This window comes from Manacus candei, unplaced genomic scaffold (assembly GCF_025592945.1).
Source record: "Manacus candei isolate 608988 ecotype Guabito, Panama unplaced genomic scaffold, ASM2559294v1 h1tg000041l, whole genome shotgun sequence".
In the NCBI taxonomy this organism is placed as follows: domain Eukaryota; kingdom Metazoa; phylum Chordata; class Aves; order Passeriformes; family Pipridae; genus Manacus; species Manacus candei.
Genome location: NW_026138089.1, coordinates 8533787 through 8561045, shown reverse-complemented (window position 1 = coordinate 8561045; position 27259 = coordinate 8533787). Strand labels below are relative to the sequence as shown.

Below are 27259 nucleotides of genomic sequence, written 5' to 3'. Positions count from 1 at the left end.
CATTCAGCTAGACATCCTTTGAGATTGCAGGTGAAAGTAGACATGATCTAGATTTATAGTACTCTGTAGTTCACTCAGTACTCTTTGAAAACTTTCGCAGATCATTTTTGCTTACATGCATTGTTTTGTTTAATGCTGAAACTCATTAAAATTTCATTTTAATTATGACCAAACCAAAGCATTAGGCCATCTTTTTCTTTCCATCAATATACAAATCTCTGCTGCGTTCTTATCACCATTGTTTATAAGAAAGTCACTGAGCAGTTGAAGCAGCTCAAAGTTTAGATTTCTGGAAGTGTAGCATTTGATTATAATTTCTGACCATTTTATTCTGTGAACGAACTATCATTCTGACTGTTGTCTTATTAAGTTTTAAGCATTACTCAAATCAAATAACTTGCCTATTTGATATCTCTTCAGATTTTATGTGCAGAGATCATTTGATAGCTTGCTTTCATGATTAATCTCTTAAGCTCCTTGGATGAAGTCCAGACCCAGCTGAGATCTATGGCAATTTTGCTGTGCTTTAAATTCTGCAATGGGAAAAAGATAGGATCTTTTTCTGTTTTGAAAGACATGCTTCTTGTTATAACATGCTTATATGTCTGAGACAGAACCTTTGCAGAAAAACTACAATAAATAACATTTATGGATCATTATGATTGTGGCAACAATCTTACTGAGAGTCTGTGGGACTAATGATCAGACTATGATTACTATCTAAAAATGGTAAAATATAAGTAATGCAAATAGTAAAATACAATTGTCTATGATAGATCGTTGGATTTTAAGAGAGAACCCAGATCTGATCACTAATTCAGCAATTAAATTTGTGCCAAGAGTTTAACAAAGAAATACTCCTGATGATTATCTGTCAGTGCCATGTGGTTATAAAAAATTACTGTTTGGTAAAACTTCTCTGTTTCATATCTTCCATGTCCCTACCTGCTCTTCTACAATGCTCTTGTGAGCCAATGTAGTTGTTTCAGCCTCATTCAGAGCTATGAATTACCATATTTAGTTTGCCTTTGGGCATTATGTCCTTTTTCATTTAATAAATTTAATTCTTCCTCTTATTCACATTTTATTTGCTTCCTAAATTTTGGCTTATATAATTACTGTTAGAAGTGGACCAAAAAGTCAACACATTTTTGCAGTCATGCATTTTTTATCCTTATTTCCTGGCAAACATATTTTATATTAAACTAATGACTATTTTTGAGTAACAAGCTTAAAATTTATTGTATATATACACTCTGTGTCTATTTTAAAACTACATTTTCTGTAGTTTTAAATGTAGTATTTCTTACTGTCACAGAGCAGGTTTTCTTTTCACCTTGTGACTGTCCTATAGTGTTATAATTTTACTTCTTTGTGGTAGCTCAGTACTACACTGTGCTCTTCTAAATATTAAATCCTTCTTTTTCTTGAGCATGAATAAAGATTTTGTTGTTGCAGCACTTCTACTGGCAAGAGCACTCAAAGAGGCTTTTCCAGCAAATAAAAACCACTTCCCTTAGAATCTCCCCCAAATTATAGTCTACCTGCAAAAGGCACGAAGTACTAGATGTTGTTATTTTCATCAGAAAAGTTTCTCACAAAATGTAGGAATTTTTTTTCTAAGATCTATCGAAAAATGACCCGCTATAATGCTGCTGACAAAAATAGTGTCTAATTTTGAGGAGTCCAGAAAATTAGAAAATCACATTTTGTAGAACGTCTCCTCTTGTTATAGCAATCTGTTGTGTTTTGACCCTGCTGATGGGATGCCCATTTTTTGCAGTCCATAGTAAGCAGGATTCAAAGTAGGGTCTTGATCCTCACTGGCATTTCCTTCAGGCAAATGTCTGCGCAATGCTTCATTTTTCTTGTTAGCAGTTTCTCTACTGTTTAAATGATTAGCTGATTTTTTTTCCTGAATTCTGTGTAAACAAGTAAAAATTATTTAAAATCCTGATAACTTTGAGCTTTTAATAGGAAACAGTGCTTAGGTCACACAGAGTGCAGTTTGAGGGTTTTTGAATTATTTTGACTCCTTGTTAAAAAGTGCGCCCTCGTTTTGCAAAAGTCACTCAAATTAAGCTGTTTTTATCTGTGACATTGCAAATACTTTACTTGCAGTGATAAATGTTCCGCATTAGTGTAAACACCTCCTGCTTAAGGTCATTAACTGTGGATAATGGCTTCCATTTGGCTAAAAGACAGAGCATTAGAAACAAATGAACCTGACACTCTGAAAATCATTAATTGATAACATTCTTCTACAAACCTAAAGACATTAAAATAGAATAGAGCAGCATATCATCTTGCTGAGGCTCTGTTAGACAAACAAGTTTCGACAATCAAACTCGACTGTTTTCCTAGGTATTTGCTGCATTCTTTGGAAACCCTTCTTTTCTCAAAGAGAAAACGTCAAGTGCTAAGTTGATGCAGAGGTAGAAACAATGAGATTGTGCAATTAAATGCAAAATCTGTGCTATTACTCAAACCTTTAACCAGCAGAGAACGTTCCCCCAAATGCCTAGCGCAGCTGTTTTAGTTTTTCTTACACCCCTGGTTTATAGTTTGAAGCCTTTTGGAAAGCAATCTACTTCCAAGCTCACCCAGAGTGTCTGGCAAAGGGCCAGAGTCCTGCCCATATTGCTGCAAGAGAAGTGGAAATGGAAGGAAGCCCCATTTTTTATGATAGACCATGGTGTGCTCCTGTGGCTGTGCAATATATACATTAAACTCCATGTTCTGAAGGAGCTCTTGGGAACTCACATATGTTCAAATCTTTCAGCTATCTTTGACTCCCCTATTGCATTTTTGCAATAGCATAATTTAAGTATTTATACCCCCTGCAAGTGACTTTTGAGGTTGTAGAGAGGAAAAGAGAGGTTGTAGAGAGCAACACATAGCAGTTTGCCAGATTTGCTATATGGGAATAACCTTGCCAGAATTCGGAGAGCATTTGGCGGTCTGCCTATTAAGAGTGGCCAGACTGGTGACTCATTTGCAATAAGAGCAAACAACTGTACAAAGCTTCTCCCAGCAAGAAAATTAAGTGAAAGCAACTCTTTCCCCTGTGTCCTTGCAAGGGAAAGCTGGTAACCTGGTCCTATAGCAATGCTGCCCTGTGGCAGTGGGAAACAACAAGTTGCAGTCCATGACTTGGGTGCCATGACCATCCCCCTTCCACACTGCAGAGGGGGACTACATGGAGAGGAGGGAAATTAGAGAAGACATCTGTAGAGTTGTTATATTAGTCATGGTACTGTTGTATACTATGTCATTCTAGGAATCAGCTCTAGAGTACAGTAGGTAAGCTGCTTCAGCCATATCCTTGTTGTCCCCTCTTGCTGAAGAAGTCAACAGGGTCCTCCATCCTGAGATACTGACCTTTTTCTTTTTTTTTTCTTTTTTTTTAACTTACTTCGGTTTTGGTGGTTGTTTCACATCTCCAGGAATTATTGCATGTTTCTGATATTTCCTAGGAGAACGTGGCATTGTTTGTTTCTTGTTCACTGGTTGATACTGAGCCTATGGTTAATAGTTACCATGTTCTCAATGTGATAATAAATCAGAGGCATAGAGAAATGAGCTTGAGACTTCTTCCAGCTAGTTACGAAATACAAGGCGTCTGCATCACAAGAAAATAACTTTTTTAACAGTTTCAGCAGAGATCAGAGACAACAAGAGCATGTGGCCTTGAACTACTCTATCTCTCCTGCAGATTGTTAGTTCAGTCAAAATTTGAGTGATAGCGACAAAACTTCCTGTTTTTACAGGGACTGCTGTCGTGCTACATTGATCATCACTAGTGAAGCCTGCCCTTGTTTCTCCCAAGCAAACTAGCATGAGTTAGTCTTTTCATTATCCAAAACTAGTCAGGCCACTTCTAAGGAGTTAGAGTAAGATTATGAAAACTTTAATTCATATTTTACTAGAAAATAAAGGATCAAAGCCTGGCCCGAAGAAGACTAGTGATTTTCAGCCAAAGCCAGAATTTCTTCCATTGCCCATTATCAAGGTTATGGAGTTAGGCAATGCTGTGTTTGTAGCTGACCTGATTGACTATGAATATTTAATTTGTTACTAAAAAGAGTTGTTATCTAAACTCCACAAATGGAGCGACTCTTTTCTTCCAAGGGCTGAACACTTCATCACAGGAGAATCTGTTGTATAATATAGTAGGTAAAAGTCAAGCAGGTCCAAGAAGAAAATTAGGAATTCTTCTAGACTTCTAACCCATGAAACCCTACAAAGTGTCTGACCTATTGAAGGCAAGCCTTACACAAGGTGTGTTTAGGGGATACCTTCCGGGGAAGCCTGCTGGCCTGCAAGGTGCCTCTTGGTGCTTTTCACCTGTGTTTCGAAATGGACTAATACAGTGAGATGCCACTATATTTGGAGAGGTCTCAGGCACTTTTTTTTGGCAAAAATAATGTGTATATCTATCTAGTGGATCACAGATTATAAAAAATTTTCCATTCAGTGTTTGATGAAGGGTCACTGGTAGGTCACTGGTCAGTGAACATTCTTGCAGACAACTTTTGCTGACAGCAGTCATTGTGGAAGCACTACAAGGAATTTGTGTGTACACTGAGAGCCCTCCTCATCACTCCAGTCTGACAGTAGGATAACTTGCAGTAACTACAGTATGCATTGGTGATTCCTTATGTGTATGTACATATGTATTATCTGAGGATGCATTATAGTTTGACTGTATTTCTCTTCTGCAGTGAACATCATGCAAAGTATTGCAGTATACACGGAGTTCCCAGTGTGTGAGAAACAGTCAAAAACTGAAAAGGGAAAGAAAGGTTTTAATTTGAAATTATATGATATATCTTGTCATCATCTTTTCTTCCAGTCTCCTAAATCAGCTTTTATTAGTGCTGCAAAAAAGGCAAGATTGAAGTCCAATCCTGTCAAAGTGCGCTTCTCAGAAGAAGTAATTATCAATGGCCAGGTGTCGGTGAGTATTTAGCTATTTAACCTCAGAAAGGACTGAGCATTTCATCCAAAGGTATGGCTCATAACTGGAAAGGGAGGGAATTATATGGTAGAAATAACAGTGATAGACTTGCAAGGAAAGGGTTTTTTTTGTTTCTAAAGTTTTCCAAAGACCTTTTTTTGAGTCCATTGGGCCCATAATTTTGTGAAAAATTTGTCTCTTAAAATAAAATTAAAATGCTAGTGAATGCATTTTATGGTGATAGTGCATGTACGTCTGTCTTGATAGTGCTTGCTTGTTGTTTGTTATTTGTTTGTTTTTTCAGACCAGTTTTGTATCACTAAAACCCCTAAGCTCAAGAGAAGTACCGTGTTAGGAAAACATTACCTTACAGACTTCTTTAAAACCTGTTTTATCTACTTGAACTTGTTGTTTCCAACCCTTAGGCAAAGTCAGCCTCCCTTTGAGAGGCACTGAACTCCTCCTTAAACATGAACTCCCAGATAATTTTCATAATTTCCCAGAACATCATTCCACTCTGATATCTTATGCAACTCTCTAATCCATTTTTCTGTTTTATTGAAAATGTTTCAATTTCAGAGATAACATTCATTGTCAGAGAGATAGTATATAGGGAAAGACAATACTACAAGCCAGACATAAAATGTATGTAAAAGGTTTTATTTTTCCAGACACAGACTTATAGAGGGCAGCTGTAATGAGCATGCCTAGACCCTTGGAGAACACTGATACTTCTGCATTCAGTTTGGGTCAACACTTTCCTTTTCAGTTGTTTCCTTTCCATCTGATTTATGTACTTCTCTATAGAACAGTGTTTAGGTTTCCCTTGTTGCGTTTTGTAATCTGATTCACTAATTTGCTTGACAGGAAACAGTTAAGGACAACTCGCTTCTTTTCATGCCAAATGTTCTAAAGGTGTATCTTGAAAATGGACAAACCAAATCTTTCCGTTTTGACTGCAGCACTTCAATAAAGGTAGGCTGGATATACCTTGGTATGAGACCTTCAGTAATTATCATTTTCTTGGAATGCTTTAAGAACAATGGTGTGCTCAGTTGGGGCTAAAGTCGTAGTTCAGAAATAATGAGGATTTGGTTTGTTTTTCTGCTACTAAAAACATATTTATTTTCAATGAAGAAAGAGTGATGATTGTAATGTGCCTGGAGCACAATTAATAATGCGTAGTCCTATCGTTTGATACGCTGCCAAACACAAGCATGATTTGTCAGCAAAAGTCAGGAGCTGAGAAGATTAAAATGTTGGTTGCTAATTGAATATCATCTAGTTTATCATCCAGTGAAATTAGGATGAGATATCGTAGGCTTATGTCAGTGATGAATTGCTCACTTCAGTGTAATGCACTTTCCATAGCGCATTTCACATACAGAAATGAAAAAGTGAAACCCTGGCACACAACTGAGGCTGCTAGGGAGTGTCTGTGACACTGTTCAATGTAGGTTCCCAAATCAGAGGCATCATCAGTGTCTGTGAGAGCCTTGGAGTAGTGTAGTAAGCAACACGACTAGAGCTGTTGGGCATGTTGCTGGTCTCCTAAGCCTTATTGTTTGGGTAAACTAGTTTTAACACAGATGGTTACCAAATCTAGTCCACTGCATCGAGTGTGCATGGTTGGGACACCGAGACCTGAGAGATGCATGAGTGGGAATGATCAGTGGAGGCCGAGGATGCAATTCTCAGCTACATTGTCAGCTTTTGCTAGTTTTAAGGGATTTTAAAACTATGCATATTTGAAGAAAGGCTGCCTTTGTGCTCACTATGATACAGCAACATGCTCAATCAATTGGAATAGCAAAGAGAGTGATTTGCTAAGGTAGACAAGAGGAAATTCACTCCACTGTGATGGTAAAACAGATACTGAAGTCACACTTAAAAATGCAATATTTGTTAATAGTTCATATATATACCTTAGGCGTAAGATGAGTGCAGGTAATGGATACAAGCTTCCACTCTTACATCCATGGGATACTGAATTTCTTCAGTCCATCTGAGAATTTGTTTAGGTGAAGAAATAGGAGGCATGATTCATATAGATAATGAAGTCTCATACCTTTCTAAGGCCCACAAGCTGACTTTCCAGTATTTTCTGTTATGAACAGAAAAACAACTAACCTGTTCCAGGATGTTTTGCCCCTGAAGATGTCTTTAGCCATCACATTGCATTAGTAGTTCTGTCATGGATGTGTCATTTACTGTAAGACTGTATGTCAAATCTGAAGTCATTTGCACAGGCACCCATGTGGGCTCAGCTATGTAGCTGTATTGATGTTGTAAACCTGCTCTGACCTTAGTCATTTTGACTATTTGTAGGAATAATATCCTTTGCATCTAATTCAGGCAATTATATATTTTGAGGCCTTGCATGTGTGTGTATGGGTGGGTGTGGATTGTTGCTTCTTTACTTAACTGAGGTGAAGTAGACATGCCCCAGTCAAGGTAAATGCAGTTTTTTTCCATGCCTAGCAGGCCAGTAGTACACTGCTTATTAAGGAGGGTGCAAGCAGCACCTAACGGGCAGTTCTCACTTTCCTTATTGCTGGGAGGTAGCACCTGGGCTGATTCTTAAGTTACTGGATGAGAGGATATCTAGCAAAAAATTTGGTGCACTAATTCAGCTCGATATACCTTTCCTTCATATTTTAAAAGGTTCAAGACAGCTAGTGGAAAACAGTGCCATTATTACTCCCTCTTAAAAGCTTACATTTAATATTATGCTTCTTAATGTTACTGTTATGCCCCTTGTCTTTATAGCATAGTTTAGGAGTATAAATAAAAATAGATTTAATGTGTAAGCAATAAATTCCCCATTAGTCAGAATAGTATAATATTAGGTTCCATTATTTAGAGTGATTGCTTGCAATTCACTAATACTGTCATATTCTTTACATTGTACAAAGTTGTCCCATCCTCCCACATACATTTTTTTGTCCTTCCACCAACTTGGTCTTGATTTTCCATAAGCACACTGTAATTGATTAATTAATCTTCCTCAATTATGTTAAAACTCTTGGATTACAATTCGTCATGATCTCCTTAGTTAAGTCCTATCCATCTGGATACTTATGTATATCTAAAATTTTTTTTGAGGGGTAGAACTGTTTTAATCTTGTCACCAACATAATGTGAAACTATTTCTAAGTGATGCGTTATTATGTATTTCTTTTTCCTACAGCATTCACTAAAGCAAAAGATACCTTGTCAGATGATATTAATAATCTGCATACAGTTACAAAGTGTTATATGAAAGTAAAGTAGGGATTAATTGAGTGGTTTTGTGAAGAGGTTTGTTTAGCTGTTATTTTAGAAACAGTCATTCTCAAGTTAACTACCCCTAGGCATAATCCACTGTAAAAGAAAACTAATCGAAAGTCTCTAAAATTGGGGATTTGTACTATAAATTGATATGGTCTATCAATTTACAACTATTGTTCTGCACAGGTATCATCATCATTGACTTTTCTGTGAGCATTTAAAACTCAAGAAGTGGACTTAAAAACCTTGTCATAAGAACAAATAAAGGCCATTATTTTTATTTTTTTTTTTGTTGAAGATATAAATTTGGTTTGTACTGCTTTATGGCCCTGCCCCAATGAAGTGAAGAGACTAGTGGCAAGATCATCTCTCCTTTGCTGATGTTTTTTATTTCCAGGGAGAGAGAAGGATATGATTTAAAGGCCACACCAGTATAATCTGCATATTAAGCCACAGAGAATGTTGTCCATTCAGAGCAATCTCATATATATACTTTTCACGTTTGTGTCTGGTACCATCTTGGGGATGTTTGATTGTAAAGGTGCTGACTTTTCACTGGGTGAACAGGTGTGATGTCCTGTACACTTGTACAGAACAGGCATGAAGCCTGGGCTTCCACTCTGTGCAGGTACATGTAGGGTGGGGGGCACTGAATAACTCAGTCCCAAGCATTTTGTGAATTTAAGTACATTTTATGAATCCTTTGTTAATTAGGATGTCATCTTAACACTCCAAGAAAAGCTTTCCATCAAGTGTATTGAACACTTTTCCCTGATGCTGGAGCAGAGGGTCGAAGGATCTGGAACAAAACTCCTTTTGCTACATGAACAGGAGACTCTAACTCAGGTTTGTGTAATGCTATGTGAAAACAGATGTTAATGAGATGGATTAATCAGTAAAGTATCCATCTTTTTCATTACTCAAGTGAGTTATCAACAAGATTTATAGTTTGATCCTGTCTATCAAACAGCAACAGTATTTAGATGTGGTTGTAAGAATCAGGTTCTCACAGGAAACAAATTTTTTTTCTGTTACAAATGTCATATTTCATTGCTTCATTGGGCCATTCAGAAGTATTAAGAAGTTCTGAGAACCACAGTCTGCCCAAATTTCTTTAAAAACCTTATTTTGATTTTGGTTCCAGTCTGATTATACAGATCTGTATCTGGGTGACAGAGAATAATGTTCCTCTTTCTGAGGAAGTCGGGTTTGTCTCGTTTACACAGTAATACCTTCTGTCTCTTCAGTGATGATGAATTGTGACCCAGAAAACAGTGGTGTGACTTTCTTCTTTAGATCAGGGAGGTGTGACTAAAGGTGAAGTTGCTTCATAGTTACCAGTGGAGTACACTGATTTTAGCTGCTTATCATTTTGCCAAATTGTTAAGACTGAAATTTTCCCTTGTATTTCTGAGTTCTAGGAAAACATTAGCATATTTTTAATTTCAAATAAATTTGAAAAAGAAAAAAAATAGAAATGGATTCTTAGATGAAATGGGGCAAAATATTGAAATTACAGAATCTCCTTGATCCTATAGCTAGAGTCCATGTAATGGTATGATGGAGCTTAGTTTGCCAGCTAACAGTCTTTCTAGCATTTTCTAATCTTTAAGCACTTGCTTTTGCCATGTTACCATTCTTTTCTTGTGGATATAAGCTACCCAATGATTGCACAATATCCAAAAGTACTCAATACTGGCTGTCCTGGCCTAGCTCACTCCTTTGAAGTAATTGGTAAAATTCTCATTGAAATCAGAAGGATCAGAATAAACCAACTCAGTGAGCTTTCAAAATTCCCATCCCGAGCTTTTATTTATATATACAGAGTATGTCTAGATGCTTAAGAATGAGGTCAGAGACAATGTGAGATAAATACACCTTTTGAAAATTGTTAGGGCAAGACAGAGAATTCATTGGGTATTTTTAAAAGTATAGTTTTATAAAGTAAAGCTGTAGGCTATAAAGTACCCTAACTCTTTAACTGCATTAGCCTAATTGAATAAGTTAGATAAACTACATTAATTCTGGGGGTGTCTTCTTTGAAGTTCCTGTAAAATCAGCAAAATACTTTAATTTTCCATTGTGATGTTGCTGCTGACCATGACTTACAATGGTGTTATTGGATTGTTACCCTTTCCTCCAGTTTTTCATTAGCTATGTGGTGGTCTCCTGTGAATATACCCGGAATAGAGTGTTAGAGGTTTAACAAAGTTTTGCTGACCAACAAGCAAAGAGGTCTTTGTAATTTTTTAGTATATTGGGTCTCAGTCAGAAGTCATAAATTAGATCTCTCAATCCAGGAAAAAGACCTAATTTCTTGCAAATTGCCTAATGGGTTAAAATAAGCAAGAGGAAGTGAGGAAAGTATTCAAGCTGGGCCTTACCTGTGTTCTCAGGCAGTCTAAGAAATAAAATGTGACTTCTCCCCAAAAACCTTCTTATTTTAGTCCTGCTGAAGCTCAACTCAGTTTGTATTTCACTTGGATGGTTTTCATTAAGGTCTGTTTTTTCTGTCCTTTCACTCTGATTTTGAGTGAATTCTGTTGCTTTGAGGGTAAGTTGTATCAGGCAGTCATGCCTATACAAGTCTAAAAGTCTTTCCAAAAGATTATAAATATGATGTTTTTAGATGAAGAACTTAGTAGCCCATGGCAGAGCTGTTTGATGGATGGAATTGTTTTTCTTGCTACCACACGGCTCTGAAGCAAGGTCACATTGCCTGAGACTACAGAGCCCGTGGCTAAACCAGGGTTGCCAGCCTCTAATATTTTTATTGCACTATCCTAGGTGACCCAAAGGCCAAGCTCGCACAAGATGAGATGTCTTTTCAGGATTAGCTTTGTCCCAAAGGATCCCATTGATCTTTTAAGAAGAGATCCAGTTGCTTTTGAATATCTCTATGTACAGGTAAGTGAAAGTACAACCATTGTTAATGGAAAGGAGAATAAAGAAGCGGACTTATTGTATATATAAATTTACGTCTTCACAAAGTGTGGCTGCTGTAAATCCTGGCTTTGTTTTCTGCTGCATAAAACCAATGAATGCACTTGGGGAATGTGCAAATCTCTATCATCTGCAAAGTCCCCTTTCTTCGTAAGTCTCTCCAAACAGTAATGCTTTGATATCTTTCCAAAATATATTTGGCTTTAGAAAAGAGTGAAGCTGAATTAATTGCTAATACTTATTTATGGTATTGTAATATCAGACAGAAATGATGTCTGAAAAGGAACTTCCAGTAAGATGGATGGGAAAACTGATGCACAAGCAATGTGGTTCTCCTGAGTATCTCACCAGGTAGAATCCTGCTATCCTGAGTCCAGATGCACTCTTTGTGATGCAGGATTACTCTCCTCCCCAGGAAGGATGGAGAGAGCTAAGGTCAAAATACTCATGCCTTCTGCTCTCAGGCAAAAGTACTGGTATTCTTCCTAAGTACCCATGTCGTGGTGAGCATCTGACACATCTGAGAGCAACAGTCCTACCTTCAACGTGGTCCTGCTTCTGTGTTTGGAGTTACTCTACATGCAACGTTAATGAAAAAAACCCAAAACTGAAAACAGCAACAACAAAAAAAACCCAAATAATTTATTTTTAGTGCAAGATTTTTTAACTTCATGCTCCCTCTACTGGTTTTTTGTCAGAGCTGTAACGATGTGGTTCAGGAAAGATTTGGACCAGAACTGAAATATGACATTGCCCTGCGGTTGGCTGCGTTACAAATGTATATTGCAACTGTGACCACCAAGCAAACTCAGAAAATTTCCCTCAAATACATAGAGTAAGTTGAGAATGCTGTGTATCCTTAAAAAGTGAAACATTAGTAGTAACTAGTAGATTCTTTAGGGTTGTTTCTTTAATATATCTGTATGTATGCACCAATTTTAGGTTTATTCTTTGTCACTGAAATTGATTCAAGTGTGTTAAGAGCAACATATATGGTCCTTTTGGTGCATTTACCTTTTGATCATCTGTTTAGGCATATGAAGTAGCCTATATATGTAAATAAATAGCTTATAAATGTAAGTAAGATTAACTCATTCGCTTTCAGTGATTTAAGATCTAAGTTTATATGGTCTGAATCCTAAAGTTTTAGTAGAGATTGTTATAGTAAAATTCAGATAATGGCTTGATTCAGAAGACAGTAGGGTCATAGATTCCATTGTGTAATATTTCTTAAATGCAAAAGTATCCCAGCAGACACCTGTCTTATGTTAGACAACATGTATATGTATCTACAAAGAAAAAGAAAAATCCAGAGTGCGAATGCGTACATCTGCTTGGAGTAAAAAGAAAAACAAAGCAGCAAAAAAACTGCAACAAAATCCATAACAAAATAAAAAACCAAACCCTAAAACTTTTGTTACTGTTGCGTAGTTTATTTGCAGAATAAAAGTAACTGTTACACACTCAGTCTTGTAGAGTTTATCCACCATATTGAAGATCATGTTATATTCTATCCTATTAATGAATCAGCAAAAATAACTACTTAGAATTGAGAAGTCAGTTTTCTATCAAAAGAGGTGCTTCAAGCAGAAAAAAAATCGGTAAAAGGAGGGAGACTGTTTTTGAGAGGGACCCTCTCCCCCCTCACCAAAAAAGTATAAGTGATAAAGAAAATGACTTTCTGGTTTGCATGTTCTAAAGGAAACCTCAAAAATAAAATTACATCTGACATTACCTTGTAAATTATCTGCTATTTTAATTCTGTAATGGTGCTTGCCTATATAATTAAGTGGTGTTTAACATAGACTTTAAACATCAAACTTAAACATTTTTTCTGAATGACACGATTGAAGAGGTGGGAGGGATAGAAGAGAGATTATTTATCATTTTAAAACATCTTTTTCATAATAAGTACATAGTTTGAATCTAGAAAAATAATATGTTATTGCAGAACCCTGTACTTGATCAACTCTCCTTCTGTTTTCAGGTGATCGTTCACTTGACATCGTAGTCACCAGTCTTTAGATAAATAATCATCACAGAAATGTGAAATTAAATATATGCCTTTTATTGCAGAAAAGAATGGGGATTAGAGACTTTTCTTCCATCTGCTGTGCTGCAAAGCATGAAAGAAAAGAACATAAAGAAAGCACTTTCCCATCTTGTCAAAGCAAATCAAAACCTAGTTCCTCCAGGAAAAAAGGTATTAAATTTACATCTTAATGGAAAATATGTTTTAAAGAAGAGAAAGGGTTGCACATATGAGAAACATTTAAGGCTAATCTTTCGGAGAAACAGCTAGTCATTATATTTTCAGAGATTTAACTTCAGATGCTCGTACAACATAGCCAAGAACAATTATATATAATCAATTATGCCCCAACTAAACTATCTTCTTATCTTGAGAATGACAGAGAACTGGTTATTAACACATCATGTATGATAAAGATATATATTTTTAAAAATTAATTTAGTGCTTTCTATGAATAGCAGACTCGTTAGGAAAGTTATTGTTCTCTCTATGATACTCTCATCTGAATTACATTAACCTACGTGCTGGACATAAATGTTTTTCAGATTGTTTTCTGTTACACCGTAGAGAGGGACTTTTTGCTGGCTGAGATCTCACTGGATAGATGATGGCCCTTACAGTAAATGACCCTCTTTACTGTTGTAAAATGCTTTTCTTAGCACTAAACTTTCAGTTCAGCTGGAAAAAATATGGAGAAGACAGTATTCCTGAGAAATATCTTTGTTACATGCATACAACTAAGGCTACTTTTAGACACAGTAATGAGGTTTCTTAATGCAGGTCGTCTAGTCTGTCTTTGTAGTCAATGGAGAGAAACAGGCACTTCGAGGGAGCGATTCATCCCATCCCACATTAGGAACCAAAAATAGGTCAGATTAGTTGTGTCCTAGAAATGCTTATTTCTCTTCACGGACTGTAAAAAGAATCTAAGAGTGACTAGTTGAGGCATAAAATGATTTGAATCCTGCTTCATGACACTTTTTTTCTGAACCAAAAAACTTCAAAATAGCTGGTGCCTGAGCTGAGGTTCATTGCAGTCAGCAGAAATCCTTCTTGAAGGTTTCAGATCACATCATGACTGTGAACATAGCTCTACGTGTTTGACCTGTGAAGCTCAGGAAGAAAGGCCACCTCCCTGAAGCACTGCATGTGTCCTATACTGCTGAAACTAAAGCTAAATTATGCCAATTGCTTATTATTTATCCCGGCAGAGTAAATTTGGGTTCATTTTGGAAGCCATCACTGCTGGAGACCTTGCAGGTGTAAGGTATGCCTTACAGTGGCATACAGTATCAGTTATTGGTTAGGAGAGATATTGCAACAGTCCCTTCCTGCAGCAAGCAGTCTTTTTGGGTTTGCTTCACTTTTTTTTTGATTTGAGCTTTGGAAATATATTGTTTCCATTCTGCTTTTTTTTTTTTTTTACCAGGTAGGTCTCATAAACAAAGGATCTGAGCTCATCGTCACCTTCTGTCTCACTTGTAGGTAGTAACACAGGAACTGCTTTCTGGGGTCTTCTCTTCCTTCGCATGAAGGGAAGCTTCTCATTCTCAGGATTCTCCTGTTTTTCACAACCCCTATGTGTTTCTCCACTGAGTGAACACGTAGTGAAGGAAAAGGGAAAGCACTATCACTAGTTGCTCTGCTTCAGATCCATTTCCTTCTTGGTGTCTAGAAAAAACTTAGGATAGGAGCTCTTAAAGTGTTGTTCAAGATCAAACAATTTTTTGAATTAGAATTCCAGTGCCTGAAAGGAGACTAGCAAATGAGATGAGACTGTTTTATATTATCTTTCAAAAGTCTAGATATAAGGACTTTACCACCAGGGAGGTAAAAGGTTTGGATCCAGACTGTTTGGGTGAAATGAACTGTTTCTTGTTTCCATTCTGTCTCATAAAGTATTTCCAAGTTTTATTTCCTAGGTAGGGAGTTTAAGTTCAGAGGAGAAAAAAAGGAGACAAATTATTACATGTATTACATGATATGATCTTATGTATTGATGTGCTGTATTTAGCTTTCAGGTTTATTACCTACTAAATATAGTGGAAGAGTTTCATTTTACAAAGTAGGAAATACAGTAACAAGTTGGAATAATATGCCAAGTACCACAAGTACCTAGCAAGATGTAATATACATAACTGACGAAAGCAAATTCTTTGTTCTTTTTCTCTATATAGGTGCATAAACATTAAAGAACTGATGGAGTTTATGAATGGAGAGCTTCTTAGCCTTGAAATCCCTCAATGAACAGATGTTTAATCTGAGCACTTTTAACATTTTTTCTTCATTGAATCAGTTACGATGTTACTGCAGTGCTCTGATCTGCCCATTCTGAAGTCCTCAGTGCATTTTAACTAAAGAAGCAAGATATAAATGTTAAGAATGAAACAGTTTCTCCTCATCTGAAATTCAAGCATGTATAGATTTAGTTTCAGGCTCCAAGGAGCTGTTTTTGCAGTCCATTCTCCTTATATTACACAAATATGTTTTCTTTCTGAATTTTGTAATGTGATGATTTTCACAACTACCTCTTACCCCTGTTTCTCCTTTCTCAGCTCTCTGCTCTGCAAGCCAAGGTGCATTATCTAAAGTTCCTCAGTGATCTGCGATTATATGGAGGGCGTGTTTTCAAGGCAACACTAGTGGTAACATTTCTCTTAAAATAGTCTTTCTCTTCTCTTGATTTTTTCATCAATACTTTTTTTTTTTTTTTTTTTTTTTTTTTTGCAAAAGCTGGATTATATAATTTTCTTTAGAAATTTAGGTTTTATTCATACACTTAAAAATCATTCTTAATTGAATCAAATCACTTTTTTTTAATTTTCATCTTGAAAATAACATACCTGATATAATTTGAACTTTACTGGGAATTTGGAGATAGGTAGCACTTTTCTAGCAAATAACACCATCCAATTAACTATCGAATGCTAAAATTATTACTCTGGAAAAATCTTAATGACAACATTTTTCTTTTAACAGAAGGAGAGTCCATCCATCTGTCTGTCCATCTAACTGCCCATCTAAAAACTAGAGTACAATCAACATCCAGCAGGAAATTCCTTTACTCTTTGTTTTTAATTACGAATCAAGTATGCTCTTGTGTATCTTCTTAGAAAAAACGTAATAATCTTTAATGTAGAAATGCCATGGAAATGTAGTCCTATGTAACTGTAAGTTATCACTGAAAGTGATTTCTGTCACTATGCCATAGCTATCATGTTTCTTACTTCTGCTTTTTTCATTTCTTCTGCTAAAGCAGGGAGAAAAGCGTTCAGAAGTAACGCTGTTAGTGGGGCCACGATACGGAATCAGCCATGTGATAAACACCAAAACAAACCTTGTGGCTCTCCTGGCAGACTTCAGCCATGTGAACAGAATTGAGATGTTTACAGAAGATGAAAGCAATGTTAGAGTTGAGCTGCATGTCTTAGATGTAAAAGTAAGTTTGTTCTTAATTTATTTTGATATAATATCTATAAATAATGTTTTTGTCTTTATTTGAATATTATATCAAGCCATACTGTTCTGAATATTTTCATGCCAGTAATACTCTGAGGGTGCATTTTTAACTCTTTATTTGGACAGTGCATGTATACTATGGCTTGGGCATTTGAGGGCCCTGCAGCGTACCAGACTGGTACTTTGCAGCACTTTTATTCTATTTTGATTTTTCTCTTGGCTGACCCCAGGCAACTGGCTTTGCTGTTGTCTTCCTGAATTTCCATGGTTAGAAGAGATGATGATGAAATTGGTCTTCTTTTGAAGTCTTCTAATAGACAATATTATTACCATTGGAAGTGTAATAGACAATATTATTACCATTAGAGAATCACCAGCTGCATCAAACCAGTGTCCCCTGAAATCCAGTGTTGCATCTGCAAAGTTCACTGCAAGCAACCACATAGCAGTTACCAATTAGGTAAACTGTAGAAAAGCATGGGTTTTTTTCTTAGCTTTTGTAATTCTAGTTCAGTGCTTTGCCCTGCATAATATATTCGCAGATGCTCATCATCTACCTCTAGTTGTTTAATTTTTCTTGAATCCCACGTAATACTTTGCATCTGTGGCATCTACTGGCAAAATGAGTGGAGTTTTGTACGTTATATTGTCCTGGTTCTTCTTGGTGTGGTTTCTATTTGGTTTTGAAGTGAAATGCTTCATGGACTTTCTAGGACATTAATAAGGATAACTAGAGATTGAAGGAATAGTTCTTGAAACGTATGTATTTGATTAAAATAAATAGAGCCTAACAGTTTATTCTGCTTACCCAGCTATACAGAAAGAGCATACTCAAGGAATTTTTTACTAAGCTTTTGCTTTGAATGTTTTATATATATTGACCTGGAACTGTTTCCATGTATTTACATTAATGAAAAAAAATTACTGTAAATTAATCGAGATGCTCTTTGACAGCAACCTAAGAGAAATTTACAGGTTGGTAAACGTAGCATCTCTTTCACCTTACTTAGCAGTGGTGACATCTGAGGATCTCAGGCTTCTTTACCTGTTAACATTGCTGTGCTAAACTCATAGCCCTCTTGTAAGAAAGCTGTTATCACCTTTTTACAGATGGAGAAATTAAATCCTTCCCATCTGCTCATATGCAGCACAATATGCCATAGTATTTTTTATTACCATGGTTTTATGTTGCTTTATATTATAATACTGTTACTGTCTTATTGCAAATTGTGTATATCCCCATCTCCTTGCATTTCAACACATTTAGTCTTAAAGTCAGCGAGATTGGCTTAAAGTTACAAATCTAGGAGGCTCTGGATGGAATTTGAAAAAAAAATGCCTCTCTGTGGGGCACGGGTAGGGTTTGTCACTATGTCCTATGAAGGAAATGCAGGCACACACAGGTAGGTATTCTCAACTGATGTTTTCATCCCTTAACTTACCCTAAGGTAACAGGTTCATATATCCAGGTTCTGAATATGCCAGTATATGTCATATACGCCATTATTTTCTTCACGAAGGGACAGTTCCGATTTTTATTGTTTGTTTCTTTTAATACATTTTCAATGATGTGTCACTTGGCAGAAGAAGGCAAAAAAGTTTAGCTGTCACAAGACTTTTCAGCAGATTAACAGTAGTTCACATAACTGTTTTCAGCGATTTGAGGTTCCTGTAGAGTTCATCTTTTTCTGCTAATCACTGCAGAAAATTTGAGATGAATATATCATTTCAAGTTTTAGTTTTTAGTAGTCGCTAAAAAGAACAGAGATTAATTAACCTGATGTGAGTTTAATAATTTAGAGTAACTTTATTGGCTATAGTTGAATATCTTGAAAGAAGACTGGAAGCTCAAGCTGTAGCAAAAAATATGTTAAAGAAAAAAAACCACATAAATTTTTCTGCGTTCCTGAAAACTGTTTATAGAACATTCAGGGCAGCCGGGACATTTTGGCCTAAGATACTGCAGCACAGGCATTTAAAAACTCATCAGGCCTATTCTGGGTTTGGTAGTAAGCTATGATCATCAGTTATGTTTTGGCCACAGCTTCTACCAGAATCAGTTGTCTTTTTACTAGTAAGGGGCTGAGTAGGTTGGAGAGCCATCCTTGTTGCATGTAATGTTCTTCCTGGAAAGAATGATGCAGGTCCTTGCATATGTCTTGTGACAGTGGGCTCTGCATGCTAGATTATGATAAATTGTCACAAATGTCCACACAGCTATGAGTCACTACAAAATGTGAGTGATAAGATGGGTTGTCTACAGTATAATTTCTATCTATGCATCATAGTAAGGGCTTTATTTTTATTTCCTGTTTAGGAATTATAGAGGCTAGACACCTTAAAATAAATTTGAGGAGAACAGCTTTTGGTATTAAAAGCTGCAGACATATGAACAAAATTTTTAGACAAAGAAATGTATATATGATGGCAAAAGAAAAGGGATTTAAAGAAAATATATTTCATATGGATATCTCAGGTTCCATGCTTGCTAGCCTGGCAGCCATAGTTTTTCAGAGCTCTGAGGTCTCTCATTTTTGTTGGTCTGGATTTTTTTTACAGTGCTTTGTGTTTGTTTTCTTTGCTGATCTCCCTTCTGAGGATCTTTCTACATTCTGAGGATCTTTCTCCATTCTCTTTGTCTCTATTTATCTGCTTATTTTTTCACTGTTTGTCTTTTCAGTAATGCCAGGCCACAAACACTGAAATCTTTTAACCTGTCACTACCTCTGCTTTGTAATGATAACTTTAACCATGCTACTGTGTTTTCTGAACCTCAGCTTTCCCTGAGTGTTTGCTTCCCATGTCTTGCTTCATTACATATGCTTAGTGCACCTTATTTTCTGAATCTGTGGATTCTCATACTACTACAAGACTCCAATACCTAATGTACCAGATTCTTAATCCATGGCAGATTCAATGTAACATTAAATAGTGGTTTGGCAAGGATAAAATATCTATGCAAGAAAAAGGTGGAGCAAGAGTCTTAAAATGGTTAGCTTCATTCAGAAAGAGAGCAATCAGCTGTTAAGATGTCCAATTGGAGTTCTACCTTTTCTAGATTGTTTATGCTGTTTGATATTGGTAGTGAGGAAAATAAATTCTCGTGTGTTTTTCAGTGTAGTGTTTGTGATGTAATTCCTTTTGCTTCAATGTACTAGTATTGTCAGCAGGTGAACAAATTGAGGAGGAACGGCCTTAACTTGATTGTGTTCTTCTTAGCCTATTACTCTTCTGATGGAGTCATCAGATGCAATGAATCTTGCTTGCCTAACAGCTGGATATTACCGACTGCTGGTTGACTCAAGGCGTTCCATATTTAACATGGCCAACAAGAAAAATATAGGGAACCGAGAAACAGGTATTCATTTCACAGTACCTTAACAATGGTCCAATGTATAAAGAAGAAGTCAGCTTAAGCCAGAGCACCTCCAGATAAATAGAAGGCTATGTCAATAAGATCTGATTGCTGGCTCAGACCTAGCATCACAGTGTATCAGTTTAGCTTTATAATGTTCTGATATCCAGCCTATGATAGCATCTTAATGGTAAAATAAACCAATGATTAATTTCTTTCCTACGCTAGTAAAATAGATGCATGCTCCCTGTGAGTGTTATTATTTTATATGCATATATCTTTTGTAAGAATACATATGGAGAAACCAGCTGATTTTGTGTTACTATTCCTGCTATAGTATTTGTACCTAGATGAGGTTTAGTTTTATTCCACAGTAGAAAAGTACCAGTTAAACTTTAGGTCATTAAGTCAACAGGTATTTCACTTAGAACAGAGGTGAGTTAAAAAGAGGTTTTTTGAAGTCTTTGGTGGCTTAGCTGTCCTATTCAGAATGTTTAATGCTCAGCATTAACAAATTATTGTTTAAAAATTACATGATTTTGTTCTTTGATTTCACACTGTTGATTTTATTTCGCTGTGCCACAGGACCTGAAAACAGAGGGAAGCATAATATCCTTGCTTCTGAGTGGAATTGTATACCAAAAACTACCACTTTCCTGGCTGAAGGAGATCAGGAGACTCAAATATGCTTTGCTGATCCAAAACAGAAGACTGTAGATGTTTCTGAAAGTCTGTTATGTCAAAAAGAACACAGACATCTGTACATAGAAAATACTTATAATTCAGGTGGATTTGATCAACATCTGGCCAAGCAAAGTGACCCTGCTGAAGCAGAAGAAAGCAGAAATTTTAACCAGCCTTCACTGCTGTCACTCTCAGGTTTGGAATCTAGCAAGAAAGCACAGGATTCCCCCAGGGGAGCAAAAGTTTCGTTTATATTTGGAGATCACAACTTGGATGGTATCAGTCCCCAGACTCTTGGCTATGAAAGGCTTTTGGATGAAAGTCCAGAAGTACTAGAAAAACAAAGAGCCATTTATATTAGTAATGCCAGTGATATTAAAGGCCTGGAGTTATCACCAGACACTGAAAGCATTCAGTTTGCTACAAATTCTGTTTACGCAACTATAAGTGATGGTAAAATATTTGGAGCTGCGGAAGGGATAGAAGAGCCTTTGCTGCATGATATTTGTTATGCAGAAAACACAGATGATGCCGAAGATGAAGATGAAGTAAGCTGTGAAGAAGACATTATGGTAGGAGAAATCAATAGGCCTGCTCTTCTCAGCCTTTCTGGTTCTAGTGATGACATTATTGATTTGACTTCACTTCCACCTCCAGAAGGTGATGATAATGAAGATGATTTCCTATTGCATACCTTAAACATGGCCATTGCTGCTCCTCCACCAGGCTTCAGGGACAGTTCAGATGAGGAAGACACTCAGAATCAAGCAACGCAGCCTAGAGACAACAAGGAGCAAGACAGTAATCTAGGCAATGATGACATTCCAGTGTCGCTTATCGATGCTGTCCCTACTAATACAGAGGGGAAATGTGAAAAGGGGCTAGATGATGCTGTAGTCTCTACACTTCAAGCACTAGAAGCTTTGGCTGCTTCAGAGGAACAGCAGACGAATGACAATTCAGGTTCTTTCACCATAGTTACATTTATTCATTGAAAATCATTCCATCTCATCCATTTAGCTTTGGAAATACTCCATTTCATGAGGGTTGGTTTGTTTTTTCTTAGTTTTCCTTTTATTTTTTGCCATCATTTTGCATATATCGTATTCCATATTTAATGGAGCACCATTATGTTATTAAACTACCTGTTTCGGGAACTGTGCAATAAAGTCAAAGTATTCTTACAAAGCATATTTTTGTCTCTAATACACCCCCTTTTGCTTTTCACTTATCCAGGTGCTTCAGCTGCTGTCATTTAATTGAGTCTTATTTTTTGTGGCTTGCAGGTGTAGCTATCCTGCGAGCATATAGCCCTGAGTCATCTTCAGATTCTGGCAATGAAACAAATTCCTCTGAAATGACTGAAAGCTCTGAACTAGCCGCAGCACAGAAACAGTCAGAAAACACTGCACGTATGTTTTTGACCACAAGTGAAGGCTACCAACCCCTTGTGGAAGAGCAGACTGAATTTCCTATTGCAAAGAATCAGGCTGGAGGGCCAGGCATGAAGCCCTCACAGCCTTTGTCTGGTCATCAGGCTGCAGAGCTACAGTCAAAAGTTGTGCCTTCAAAGCAGATTCTTCATTCTGATAACATGGAAATGGAGCCAGAGACCATGGAAACAAAATCTGTCACTGATTATTTTAACAAATTGCACATGGGATCCTTGGTATATTCTTGCACTAGTAAAAGGAAAAATAAGATGACAGATAGCGAAGTAAAAGCACCCTCTGATGGCAATGCTACTGTGAAAAAGCAACAGGGAAATAAAAAAGCAGAGACTGATGAAGATCTAAAAGCTAAATTTGGAACTCTTTCAGCAAGAGACAGTCAACGCCTAAGCACTTTTAATGTGGAGAGAACTGCCTTTCGCCAAAGATGGTATGCTGCTGATGATGGGGCAGCAGATAAGCCAAGCCCAGAAACAGTGAATGGGAAAACTTTTCCAAGAGTTCCTGTCATTGGTAAAGCAGAAACTGACTGTAAGGATGAAGTGGATCCTGAGGTGGATCAGGATGATACCTCAGGGCTTAGCCAAGGTGAAAATTTCCTGTCAGATATGACTCCTGTGTCTTCAGCCAAAGACCTAAACGATGCAGAAGATACCGATTTATCTGCAGATGACCATCCTTCAAAGCTTCCAGAAGCAGAGCAGAGCGTGGCTAGGCTTTGTGAATATCACTTGGCTAAGCGCATGTCATCTCTGCAAAGTGAAGGTCATTTCTCACTGCAGAGCTCTCAGTGCTCTTCAGTGGATGCAGGATGCAGCACAGGCAGTAGCACATGTGCTACGCCTGTTGAATCTCCTCTTTGTACCTCTGATGTTAAGCACATCATCTCTGACCCATCAATGAAGGGTATTTCCTATGTTCCAGCAGATGAAAGAGCTGCCATTCTTCCAAACCATGGAACGACATACAAAGACCTGCACCAGCAGCCGGAAGCCGTGTGTCACAGAATGACAGTGCCTGTTGTGCATTCAGCAGTTAATGCTGAACCACTGTTTGGCACGTTGAGAGAAGGATGTCATCGGATCCCCAAGATAAAAGAAACTACAGGTACAGCAGTAATAAAGGGTTTCTTATGTTTATTTTTAAAGCTATATGTTAGCTTTGAGGACTAGGTAAGACATTTCTATTATCTTTACCTTGAACTATATCTTCAAGTTGTAGCAGATAATGGGGTTAGAACTTTATTTATCTATTCATTTTACTTGTACATGTTGAAATATTCTTAAGAGCTGCATACAGAGACTGACTTTTAAAAAAAACCTCTCATTACAGTTAAAAATATTTGGAGGGACACTGATGGTGAGGCCTCTTCCACTCTTTGGAAGCCTCTCCAAAATCCATAGTCACTTGAGTTCCAGGATACTTGCTAGATTATAAGATGACTTCAGAAGGTATAATAATAATAATAAAGGAGAGAAAAACCTGTGATTCATTTTTTATGTATCCTATATGCTATTTCAGCAGGTTGTCAAAAGCATGCCAATATGAATAAAAAGCTCTAAATGTAAGGATGAGAAAATGTCACTACTTTATTAAGCATGTATTTACTTCACAATCTGACAGTAAGTGTTTCTTCAAAGTTAAAAAAATGCACAGTTTTTCAGAGATAGCATTGGAAATTCTTTCAGTTATATTTTAAATATTTCTCTCTTCTTGTGGTTGCAACCCACATGTAACAGTTCTGTGCGAACGCATAAGAATCCAAAAGTGCAACAGACTAGGAGCTAGAATGAGAAATACTCTTTCTCTGCCAAAAAAAACCTCCCATGTAACCAAACCAAAATTACCATGAACACATCTTTTCATACTTTCTCAGGTGTAGTTAGAGGAGGTATTTTAATCTGAAAGAATTCATCTAATTAATAATAGAAAATATGCAATCCATATATTGGGGGAGATTTAGGATGTTTTATAGATAATTTTCTATTCCTTTTTTAAAATAAATTTGCTGTACTGGAATGAACAATTAATTATTCATAATTTGTAATTTGTTGATAGATTTTAAGAGGCATTTTAATGAAATACAAAAGACTAGTATTGAATTTTTTTATGGAATATTTTGAGGAATGGAAACCATTGGGAAATACCAGGAATCCATTTTTCCTGACTGATAATAGATATTTAAAAGTTCAGTGTCCAAATATTATCAGGGTGATGCTTAATTATTCTGTCTGCTCTTCTACTACCCCTAGTGTAGCTTTCACAGAGCCTGAAAAGGGAAGACAAGGAGGCATGCCTACAGCTTTTCCTAGACAGCCTCTAGCTGACTCCATCATGCTATCATCCATGCTATCAGAATCAAAGGTGCCAAGTCAAAATCAAGACTCTTGTGACATTCCCAAAGTAAATCAGGCTTGTGGGGCAACAGTTAGTTTACGGCCATATGACATGATAGGAGGAAGCCTCAGGATGCCACAGAGCAGGAAAGTGCTGAGACGCAGCAGCAGCATCATTGGAGGATCTGCAGGCATTGAGATGCTGTTTGAAAAGAAGGCAGCCACGGCCAGTTTGAAATGCCTAGACATCACCCGAAAGGACGAATCCAAATCGGAGAGAAGGGTGGAATTTTCCCTGGGCAAAAAGCTGTCAAAAAGTTATTCTCAGAGTTGTGTGTTTGTCACCACTGATAAGAAGGACAGTAAGAAGTGTTCGGGCACAGGTGCCAGTCAGAAGGACTCCAAGCCATGTCGAACGTTGCCTTTGCGAAAGCTGGACACCAGCACCTGGAGGTGTCGTGGCCCCTTTAGCTATTGCTTCCTAAGCAGAGGAAATAATGACAATGATGATGAAGATGACCAAGACAGCCATCAACTCTCACATCTCTTCGAACATAAGACCCCCTGTGAGCTCACAGAACTAGCTGGTCAGTCGTTGTCCGGTGACAATGAGCAGAAAGTCTTGGAGTCTCCGAAAGCTGCTGAGCCCCCACAAGATGAGTCAGTCAATGAGAAGAGCAGTGCCGACACCCAAGGTGGCCAAATTGATGTGAATCTCAATGATGTGGCCTTTGATGCACGAATCACGCGAATAAATGTGATGAAAGAGAAGACTTATGCAATGCCTGATGGATTTATTGCAGCACAAAAGGATGCCAGTGAGCTACTCTCACTGGTCCGAGCAAGTATGGGCAAGAGAGAAGATTTACATCCAGAAACATATGACCTTAAACTTTCTAAGTACAAACAACTGTTATCTTTGGAATCGAGACAGTTGGGAAGTGCCTGCAGGAAAATGGCCATGGCTGATAAAAGCCCTGAGGAAATGCTTTTAGCTATGACTTCCAGCTTTCAAGTACTCTGTTGCTTAACAGAAGCCTGCATGCGTTTAGTTAAAGTAATGAACTCTGAAACACAGCAGCAGGAAATTATAGCTAAGATAGACGAGGTTGTAATAAACTACATTTGTCTTCTGAAGGCTGCAGAAGCAGTGTCAGGCAAGACCTCTGGTGATCCTAGCATTAAACTCTTGGCTCGACATTCGACTACCATGGCCGCTATTGTAAGCACACTAACACGTTCTCTTAAAATGCTTTTAAACAAATAAAATTCAAAAGTCACTTCATAATCTACCTTTGCAAAGCCATACATAAAAAAACTTTTATTTACTGTATGTGTATGAACTAGTGTAACAAACTCAGCTTTCTCTGTATATTTTGTTATTTTATATAAAATAGGTATGAGATTAAAAAAAAGTTAAAATACTGAACACTGACAAAAGTAATTAGTAGATCTGTCCTTCTGTTTATACAAAAACAAAAGCCAAAAAAAACCCTCTACCCAAGACCAGAAAAAAAGAAACAGAAAAAATCCCATATAGGAGCAAGTTGATGTTTGACTATTTTTCATATAGTCAAATTTATGGTTGTATGAAGTGAACTTCTAAAGCCTGTTATGTCAATGAAGTTGTTTTCTGTTTCATCCAAGTTTTCACTTGGAGAATGCTCCATGTTTAGAAATGATAAATTAAATCATAATGTATATAACACAATATTTAATGTTTTAAAATTATAATTTTTAAGCATTGAAAATAGCAAAAAGACATTTAAAATCCAAGAGACTATTATAACTTACTAGAGAATATATATATAATAAATGACTCTTTTGTTCATATGGACTGAATTACCTGATTCTTCTTTTCTAGGAAATTCTGTACTTAAGAAAAAAAAAAAAGAAAAAAACCAAACTATTGAATATACCAACTTCAGAGGGTATTTGATGTATTAAACATTAGTGTTGGTATTTTAGACAGTGACGGTACTTGCGGAAGACTGAGGACACAGAAACCAGAGTGGTTGTGGTTTTCTCTCTGAAATGAAAGGTTGATGCCATAATGGTCAGACCAAAATGTATGGAGCGGGTCTATACACCCATTTCCCTGGTAAATGAGAGAGGGAGGACCATCAGGAAATTCATATGCTGTTTACTGTTTCATCATATACCTATGGTGCATCAGAACAACATGAACTGCATCTATTTTGTTAAATATTTTATACTTCATATTTTATGATTATGAATGTTTAACTGTAAAAAAGTTAGAAATAAAATGAAGTTTTCAGAATACAATAAATATCTCTGAAATATTTCCAGCTAGACACAGTTCTTCTCTTGAATGATGACAAAGGTAAACTGTGAATAATCTCTCCCATCTGAACCTTTCTGGAAAACATTTTGTAGCCTCGTGTTTGAGAGGCAGCCAAAGCAAAAGCTCTCAGTTCCAAGTGGCAAATAGGCTTTCATAAGAGCATCTGGTAAAACTTTTCAGTGACTGAGGAGCAGCAACCTCCATTCTCCAAGCTGATGTAGGTAATTTTCATCTGTTTGTCACATACAAAGAGTATAACTGCTCCATTTTGAAAACTGACCCGTTCGGTTGAAGCACATGTGAAGCTTTCTGTGCTGAACTAGAGAGACTAAACCAACAAAATTAAGGAAATATTTTCTTTCACTTCACTATGAAACCAAGACAGGCGTTTTCCTCAGACTGCAGAGAAACAGCTTCAGAAACACAGTATCAGAAGCTTAATCTGTTGTCCATAGGAGAAAAAT

General features: G+C 36.9%; 1 protein-coding gene across 7 annotated transcripts in view; it reads left to right on the top strand.

Moving 5' to 3' along the window:
- The window catches only part of FRMPD4 (FERM and PDZ domain containing 4), a 300487-nt gene extending 273707 nt beyond the window's left edge, over positions 1-26780 (top strand). For 6 of the 7 annotated variants that reach the window (XM_051794907.1, XM_051794908.1, XM_051794912.1 and 3 more), the window contains 12 exons: positions 4856-4960; positions 5828-5935; positions 8945-9076; positions 11018-11137; positions 11872-12008; positions 13250-13376; positions 15761-15850; positions 16462-16644; positions 19884-20022; positions 20605-21666; positions 21990-23261; positions 24412-26780. In XM_051794907.1, coding sequence (XP_051650867.1) covers positions 4856-4960; positions 5828-5935; positions 8945-9076; positions 11018-11137; positions 11872-12008; positions 13250-13376; positions 15761-15850; positions 16462-16644; positions 19884-20022; positions 20605-21666; positions 21990-23261; positions 24412-25757 — 4821 coding nt within the window. In that variant the 3' untranslated portion in view covers positions 25758-26780. Of the gene's footprint in view, positions 1-4855; positions 4961-5827; positions 5936-8944; positions 9077-11017; positions 11138-11871; positions 12009-13249; positions 13377-15760; positions 15851-16461; positions 16645-19883; positions 20023-20604; positions 21667-21989; positions 23262-24406 lie in introns of all 7 variants that reach the window. The other variant, XM_051794913.1, reaches the window with a different exon arrangement.
- The last annotated feature ends 479 nt before the right edge of the window (positions 26781-27259 follow it).